Here is a 9,109-nt window from a genome sequence, read left to right as displayed (position 1 = left end):
GTGACAGTTGTCTGCAGTCTGCAGCAGGGACTTTGAGTAATCTTATCTTGGTTTCAAGACCAACTTCAAACCAAGGTCAGGTTAACTTTATTTCTCCACATATAAAATGTCATTTAAAACATAAAACCATCAAGAAAATGAGAATCCTGGTTTCCTTCTGCACACGTCTGGGCCTGAGCTCTGTCAGTGGATTTGAATAAAAGTCCCAAAAGCCATTATTATTCAGCACAAGTTAAATCAGTGAATCAGGACGGTAGGATTTTAAGCCAGGAAGGAAGGAAGTAAAAGTAAAAGTGGGAAATCATAATCTCTGCTCATTCTGCTTTTTTTTTTTTTTTCAGAAACCAGCCTTTGTCAGATTTTCAGCTCGATCCCTGAAGGAGTCTCCATGAGCTCGGAGCATGAAGCTGTCACTGGGTAACTAATAACACAGTGTAGGATTTCACTGTGTCTCAAAGTCCACCAAAGCTGCATGTGCTCACATGTCGTGTTGCTGACAGCTCACTTTCTTACAGCTCGGTCATTCAATCTGTCCACATGTAACTCCAGTTCCTTGTCATTTGCCACTAAACAAACATGACAATAACTCATCTCACTGCCTCTGGAGCTGCAGGTTAGGGAGGGGCCGCCGGTAGGAAATGACTTAAATGCCTCAGAACAGTAGCCTATCTCTTTGAAATATGAGTGGGAATATGAGGTTATGACATAAAAGGTTAAGACTTCTTAAAATAGCGTTGTGTCTGTTTGTGGTTTGTCATCAGAGGATCAGGCTTCAATGTGGACAGAAACTATGAGCTGTTTCCTCTCTCAGACCGTTGAATTTCAAGGTCCGATGACGTCAAGGTGTTTAATATTTGAAGATCAAGATTCATATATAGACTGTAATTTAAGTTTTTGCATCATTTCTGGCTAATATTTCAAAGCAGCATTAATGTTCACACCCAAAACATTGCAATTAGGTTTCAAAACCTAGTTTCTGCAACAGTTAATCGTCCAGGGGCACCAAAATGAAAAGTTGTTTTATAATCGTTTTAGCCAAACTGCTCAAAATGTAAAGATGCTTTTTCACCTTGATGAGCTTCTACATTATGATTATGATTGTCATAAATTTACATCCTTGTGAAAATGTATGGAAAAAAACATCCCATAACAACGAAACCTGGTAGTTTAATACAAACAATTCAAAACAAAAAAGTGTTACAATTAAAACAAGCAACAGTTTTAATTTATAATCCTTGGGATTTTAATGAAATCAAATCCTGTTTTTGAAACTAAATAGCTATGGTCGATATTTTTTATTATTTGTTTTTTTTGCAATCACTGAATAAAAGCATTCAACTGAAACACAGGGTTTCTACCAGTTGTCAGAAGAAATAGGATTAAAATCTTACGTATTACAACGTTAAGCACTAAATTTATGTACAAACACACTTGGTACAAGGAGATTTCTACTGTGGTTTATGACCTCTCATGACCCCAGTGCTTTATATCAACCAAGTCTAATCTGTAATAGGTCAAGTACAGTTAATAACACCACTTACCTTAAAATACAGACATTTCAAACAGCTTATCTCACTGTGTGTATGATTTAGGGCAATGGGTGTCATTTGGAAACATGACACATACCAGCTATGAAGTAACTGACACCTACACACACAGGTGACTGACTAGTAGTGAAAGTATCACCCCCAGTTTTGCACACTCATGCACCGACGCACAAAAACACCACCACACCTTGAGTATACAGCGCTCTAAGATCTTACAGCTGTTTCTCCTGATCAAACCAGCCCATCAGCGCTGCTCTATATTTACCTTCATCCTGGGTTACACACAAAAGGGAGGAGGAGGAGGAAGAGGAGGTGAGGACCTTAACAGCACAGGAAGGTGGACAAGGGTTAGCAGCTCAGGGACATTTTGATTAAACACCAGCCTGGGTGGGCTCTGTGGCTGACTCAGGACCCCGTGATGAGTCTCCTTCCCCGGGCTATTGTAAACACTCTCTCCCCTGGACCCTGTTAAGCCGGCAACTGGGTACCAAACGGCTCTGTGTCACATGAGAGGCCTGGCTGAAGTCACAGTGGCCCAGGATACTATTCTTAGCTGCAGGAATGTACACAGTGGCCTCATGGCGAGCTCACCAGCGCCTAACTGGAGAGCTGCGTCGTTTCTCCATGTCATGCTCCTTCTCTCTCCCTGACTACGCCACCCACTTTCTCTCGGGACTATGTTTTGGCTTTTTGCTTGGAACTGAAACTTTCAGACCAGACTGACAAGATATTTTGGATATTTTGGACTTTCTCAGAACAGGAGGTAAGGACTCAGCCGGTCACAGATGTTGATGAACTGACAGCAATCTCAGTATGAAAACTCAGTATAATCTCATTATTCTATGCTTTTGTTCTGTTTAATTAAGTTTTTACAGTATAAATTGAAAATTTTAATGATCACAAATTAATAATTCCTAAATAAATATGTTTATTACAGTCCGACACTTCCCCTATAAAAATAGACCACACGTGTTTTAATTTAATTATGATTACCACAGTCACAATTTTCCACCAAAACTGTATAAAAAGTTTTACGTGAATAATGTTCACTAAAATTTTCAATGGTTTATTATACTGAGAGAAAGTGTCACTCCCTGCAGTTGGTATTTCATAGTATACAATAATGATTAGAGGTCCAAATATACCAGACAGGCCGGGCCGGTAAGTGGGAGTAAATCAGTAGCTGTCGTGGGAGTGATTAGAAGACTTAGTGTTGCTAATAGCCCAGTGAAATTCCTGCTCTTTAAGCAGCAGGATCATCACAAACCCTTCAATCAGGGAGAGACTGACAGAGACTGAGTGGAGGGATAGCCTAGTGTTTAAAAAAAAAAGAGTAGCATACGGAAAATAGCAGCAGAAACAGGTGAAGAGAGAAAGCCCAGTGAAAACGAGTCAAAGTGATGGAGAAAGAAATCACAGATGGCATGTTGACGCCGCTCTGATGGTGTTATCAGTGATGGGCGGCTTCATTACAGAGATGTGGCCTAATGCTACATGGATGCATCAAGATAATTTAGAAGCAGTTTAAAATAGAAATGTGTGAGTCAGTAATTCACATCCAGACAGCTGCACGGCAGGAGTTTTAAGAGTTTTAGTGTGAGCTAATAAATGAAAGGGTTTCCTATCACATGGATCTGCCTGGTTAGTTTGAGAGCAAAGGTGAGAAAGCCTGTAAAGAAATTACAGACATACAGTAGAGCTTCTATGGCCTAACTCTACTTTGCATGTTGTGTTGTGGATATAAATTACTTACATAGTTTACTGATTAATCAACTCATCAGCCAGTACTTTAACTTTTACATCCTTTAACAGCATGTTTCACTATACTACACATTGAAATAACTATGTGAGTAAAACACCAGCGATTCTAATAAAACTTTTAAAAAAATACAGCAGGTATGTCAGCTCAGGTTCACTAACTAAGAAGCATTTTGGTAGATTAGGCTTTTGGTACATGTTTAGTGTATGTGCACTGTGCAGCTATTTTTGTAAAAACATCATCTGCATGTTGGATCTTACTCTTAGGTCTCACCTGAAAAGAAATACAAATGCTTTTAGACTTTGGTTTCTGTCCATATGAAACAAATAAGACATGAATCTTTAGTGAATGTCCGAGCTGGAAAGGAGATGTATTGCCTTCATTAAGTTGTTGTTTCAAGCCTTCATGGTGATGACCACATCCTCCAAGGTGTAGCTATGTGTTTAAAGATGTACCTTAGTCTTTATGTTCTCAACTAACTTTAAGCAAGCAAAGCATTATGTCCCAAAATGACAAACTCTTTCTGAAATGACGGTAAATCAACAACAAAGCGTTCCTTCTTTGCAACAGGACAGATTGTAATGTCATCAGTGCTGTGTTTTTGTCAACCATCTCAGTTTCTTCCTTTGTCTTCTTGTACTTTTACACAGAATGGCCTGTAGACCACGAGACGTTTTTAATTTCAAAGACTCGGAGCTTCCCTCCCACCTGCTCGGCCAGCTCAACATCCTTCGGCAGGAGCGCATCCTGACCGACGTCCTGCTCTGCACGGACGACCAGGAGATCCCCTGTCACAGGAACGTCCTGGTGTCCAGCAGCCCGTACTTCCGCGCCATGTTCTGCAGCAACTTCCTGGAGAGCAGCCAGGCCCGCGTGAACCTCAAAGGAATCTCTTCCAACGTCATCAGTGGCATCGTGGACTATGTCTACACAGGCTGCATCACCATCACCATGGAGATTGTGCTCCCTCTCATGCAGGCGGCGTCCATGCTCCACTATGGAGGTCTCTTCGAGGCCTGTTCGTTGTTTCTCCAGGAGCAGCTGAGTCCAGAAAACTGCCTGAGCATGATCCGGCTGTCTGAGATCCTCCACTGTGAGAGTCTGAGGGAGAGGGCGAAGGAGATGGCTGTTCGCTTTTTCTCCGATGTTGCCGCAACAGAGGACTTCTGCGAGTTGTCTCTTCCTGAGCTCATGTGCTACCTAGAAGACGATCGACTTTGCGCTGAGGAGGAGCAAGTGTTCGAGACCCTCCTGGCGTGGATCCACCACGACCCGTTCTCACGTCGTGGCGCGATCCACGACCTCTTCAAGAAAGTCCGCCTTCGCTACATCCATCCAACTTACCTCTTCCAGTTCATCGCCAACGACCCTCTGGTGCAGTCCTCCACGCTCTGCACCGAGATCATCGAGTCGGTGCGTCGCCTCATGCTCACAGTCAGTGCAAAGTGCAGTCGTGAGCTGAAGCCGCTCTGGACCACGCCGCGCCGGTACACCTGCAGGGAAACGCTGGTGGTGGTCGGAGGACGCAAAAACAACGAGCAAACTTCTCGAGAAGCCCTGCTGTACGATGAGAGGACTCAGCGTTGGCAGTGGTTGGCCAAGCTGCCTCTGCGGCTCTACAAAGCTGCCTATGTGTGTATTCACAGCATCCTCTATGTGCTGGGTGGGCTCAGCCTCTGCATGACATCAGGCGACAGCTCGGTCAGCGCCACAGTTTACACACTGTCCCTCAAAACCAACCAGTGGAGGACTGCCGAGCCCATGTTGGAGCGGCGATACGCCCACCAGAGTGTGTCATATCTGCACTTTATTTTTGTGTTAGGAGGCATCGGGGTGGATAAGAGAATCTCCCAGTCAGTGGAGAGGTATAACAGTATGTTTAATCAGTGGGAGGCCATGGCGCCGATGCCCACGGCGGTGCTGCATCCGGCCGTGGCAGCCAGCGATCAGAGGATCTATGTGTTCGGAGGGGAAGATGCCATGCAGAACCCTGTCAGGCTGATTCAGGTAGAGAAGGCCATTCTCGTAGGGTCAAAAGGTCAAGACCTAAAGGGATAGTTCAACATTTTAGCAAATTGACACATTGCCATAATCCCTATAGTCATAGCAGTAGGTTCGTTATCTTTAATTGTCGGTGCAAGCTATTTTTAGAACGGCGGACGGCATTACGAGACAGAGTTGTTTTCGAGGCAAATGCAGAGACTGTTTGCCGAAACACGAAACGCGCATCAGCAGTTTTGCATGAATTTGCGCCTAAAATAACTCTGTCTCATAACGTTCCGCTATTATCTCATAGCGTGGTGAATGTGCAGGTCACAACTTGTCCATGAGAGCATTTTGGAGTTGCTTATTGTGATTGTCTAGATTGTGTATTTGATGAGGGAAACCAAGAAATACCATTACCCTCATAGCGTAGCTCTGAGCAGCTTGCGGTTCTGCTCCGCCGTTCTAAAAGTAGCTTGCACCAACAATTAAAGGTAATGAACCTACTCCTAAGACTATAAGGATTAGCTATGGCAATGGGCCAATTTGCTAAAATGTTGAACTATCCCTTCAAGTGCTAATACTGCCATTCAACTATAATTCAAGTGGTTTTTAGAAAGTTAAAAAGTTATTGAGAAATTCTGCTTTATTACCAAATTACCAGAGTCTCTATAAAACAGACTGAGAGCTGATGTTTGTCGTGTGTTAACAGGTTTATCACATCGCTCGCAACTTGTGGTCGAGGTTAGAGACAAGGACGGTGAAAAATGTTTGTGCCCCTGCAGCGGTCATAGATGACAAGATCTACATCATAGGAGGTGAGTTCAGAAGTAACTTCAAGCCTTTTACACTGTGGGACTTTTTATCATTAAAGGATAAGATGCACATTATTTCTCTTGTCAACAAGCAAATAGGCTACTTCAACCAACAATATGTTAGTCTCGATACCCTTCTCTGTGACTCTTAGCCCCGAGCCCACTGCATCCAATTAAATATATAAATGCTATCTGGATATTAACACTGTTGTGCAGTAGGTTTTGCTTATGTTGAAAAACTGAAAAAAGGATATAAATGCTATCAAATCATAATGATGAATGTGTGGTTTAAGTTTTTATGAAGCCTCTGTAATTCCCTGAAACAACTACGTCTTGCAAACATCACTCAAAGAGTTGAGGGTAGAGTTATCCACAAACTGACTGTACTAACAAGTGTAGCCAGTGTCTGGCTGTAGCTTTTTCCTGTGTAGATCTCCAGCATAACGCTGCAATGGGTGTCATCATTACAATTAATATAGGCACTTGAGCTTCACCCTCACTCACTGTAATGCTGCTGGAAATACTCACTAGAGCACCAAATGTGTATTAATCCACTGCTGAAAATAGTCCCCAACAAATGTAGGCTACTACTCACTCCTCTTGAAAGCATAACCCTATTGTTAGAGTTGTGGTGGTAACCTCACTCCCTTTGGTCTCGTACTGTTGGTTGACAATAAGAAACAATAAGAAACTTAATTCTTATAATATTTACATTTCCAGGGTACACCAGGAGAATGATAGCCTACGACACCAAAGCCAACAAGTTTGTCAAATGTGAGAATCTAAAGGAGAGGAGGATGCATCACAGCGCCACAGTGATCAACAACAAGCTCTACGTCACCGGCGGACGCATCCTCAACAGCCATGATGTCATCGAGGACTCGGACTGCTTTGAGTGTTACGACCCCAAAACAGACGTGTGGACCTCTAAAGGCTCTTTGCCGTACAAGCTCTTTGACCACGGCTCTCTGCCGCTGGTCTGTGTTTCCAATAGACGCAACCCTCCTTGATCAACCATCCAGTCCACCATCTTTGGTTGAATGCTAAGCTGCATGCTCCTCACCTTCCCTTTTGCCATGATTTACTGGCCTCTAACTACACAAATGGGAAACCATTTCAGATTGACTGCATTCCTTCACGCAGCTCAGTCTCCGCCACAACTTAGCAGCGTGTTAAGTCGAGGCTGACTTCGACGTGAATCAAAGGAGAGCTCAGCTGATGCGCAGAGGTGTCATGTCTGAGACACCTGGGGTGGAACTGAGCTGAGAGAAACCCCAGAGATGACAAGAGGCAGTCACACTCGCACAACAAGCAGCTGCTCAGACACCTACGTAATCCAAAAAAGCTCTTTCCGCAGATGGCTGCGCTCGTTTGATGTCAACTGAAAGTGTTAATGTTTTAATTTCCCTGACATTTATACACAGCCTATCACTCTGACTCTGGCAGCTGCGACAACTCCTCTGTAACAGTTAAATACACAGGGAATTACGTGTATACGGCTGTGGTAATAAAGTTGCACTTTATAGAAAATACATTCCTCTGTGACCCACGGGCTTCAAACAGAGCGCACTTGATGATGAGAGCAGTTGTGACAGCCCATGGACAAGCTCCCTTGGCGAAGCGCAGTAGTCCATCACATTTGCTGAAATGTTGCTAAAACGAACAGCTGAGATGTATGACAGTATCTGGGCCAACATTATTCCAGTTTTGTTGGCTTGATCCGTGACTTTGAGATTAATTCCTGTCACTCTCCGATAAAGCATAAAGCATGTTTCCTATTGCGTTTTAATAACGGTTTTGCTTGAAACTCACAGTCCTTGAAGTGGAATAAAAAGACGTGGTGAAGTGTCAGTCAGATGAGTCACTGTGAAGACAAATGATTGTGTTTTCTCCAGTGGTGGTTTACCTTTAATCTCATTAATGTGCAATTGTTTTTGTTAAAGAAACTAGATTTTCACAGTCAGCCATGTTGATGTGAGGATATGTGACAATGCTGCCTTTGAATCCAAGTGCCTGGTGGGGATGTAGTGACCTGCTAAGCTCAACTGTGACTGAAAATGGGTTTGGAGAGAGTGTCAGCCAGCGGGTTCACGTTGATACATCTGTAACATGGAGGTGTCTGCTCTCTCTCTAGTAGAGACCGAAACACGTCCCACCACCTCGCTGGTCACTCCTGTCACTACCCCTGATGACCCTTATGGAGCATACAGTCACTGCTGTGATGAACCAGCCTCCAGCCCAGGTGACGATTGCCATGGCAACCCTGTCATCATCACCCAAAGGGAACCATCTGGGGCATGCGTCGCTCCGTTTAAGGCCGCATCACTCATCAGCTGCTGTTACTTGCACAATTGAAAGACATTTCTTTACATTTCTTATTGTACAGCACAATTTTATGTTGGCTGTGTGACTTGGTTGTTGTTGTTTTGTTTTTTTACACCATGTGGTGACAGATCAAACTGAATCCTGATATTAATTTATTGCTTTGGATCTCTAAACATACAAGAACAAGTGACTGAGTCTGTGTGTTCTGCTTGCTGCTCTTTAGTTGTACTTGGTTCAGACTTAAACGGTCGTCCGTTTGTCTGCAGACCGACTGAGTCATGTTCCCTCCATACACAAGGGAACATTGTTGACAAGGACACAGAAACATGCTCACTGGCTATAAGGCAACACATTTGTTCCCCATGTATCATTAGGTAACAGTGCAACATGCACAAAAATACTGCAGTATATTCAACTCTGATGTAGTATTTAAAATAATATGGTTTGCAATGCTTTGCCTGAAGCATTATCAAGCCAAAACAGCTGTAAACATAAAACCTAAAACCTGAAACCTCACAAACTATCACACTACATCTCGCATCAGCCGAGATGTCAGGCGTCGTATCGTCCACTCGGTTAGACAGAGCAGCATTCAAGAACACCCTGTGAAACTTTTTATTGAGCTGCTGCTAAAGACACGGCCTCTCCAGACTTTTTTATTGACTGTGTGTTTGCTTGCT

The 9,109-nt window shown here is 43.4% G+C and overlaps 1 protein-coding gene across 1 annotated transcript; it reads left to right on the top strand.

Moving 5' to 3' along the window:
• Positions 1 to 1,837: 1,837 nt before the first annotated feature.
• On the top strand, positions 1,838 to 8,617 carry klhl38a (kelch-like family member 38a). The gene is made up of 4 exons (XM_085791663.1): positions 1,838 to 2,310; positions 3,957 to 5,313; positions 6,002 to 6,107; positions 6,825 to 8,617. The coding sequence occupies exons 2-4, from the start codon at positions 3,958 to 3,960 to the stop codon at positions 7,112 to 7,114; spliced, it is 1,752 nt and encodes a 583-aa protein (XP_085647789.1). The 5' UTR covers positions 1,838 to 2,310; position 3,957; the 3' UTR covers positions 7,115 to 8,617.
• Positions 8,618 to 9,109: the final 492 nt, after the last annotated feature.

The sequence above is a fragment of the Trachurus japonicus genome, chromosome 11 (genome assembly GCF_045865225.1).
Source record: "Trachurus japonicus isolate A0001 chromosome 11, Traja_1.0".
In the NCBI taxonomy this organism is placed as follows: Eukaryota; Metazoa; Chordata; class Actinopteri; order Carangiformes; family Carangidae; genus Trachurus; species Trachurus japonicus.
Note: the sequence above shows the minus strand (reverse complement) of the source record. Positions and strands in the feature narration are given on the sequence as shown.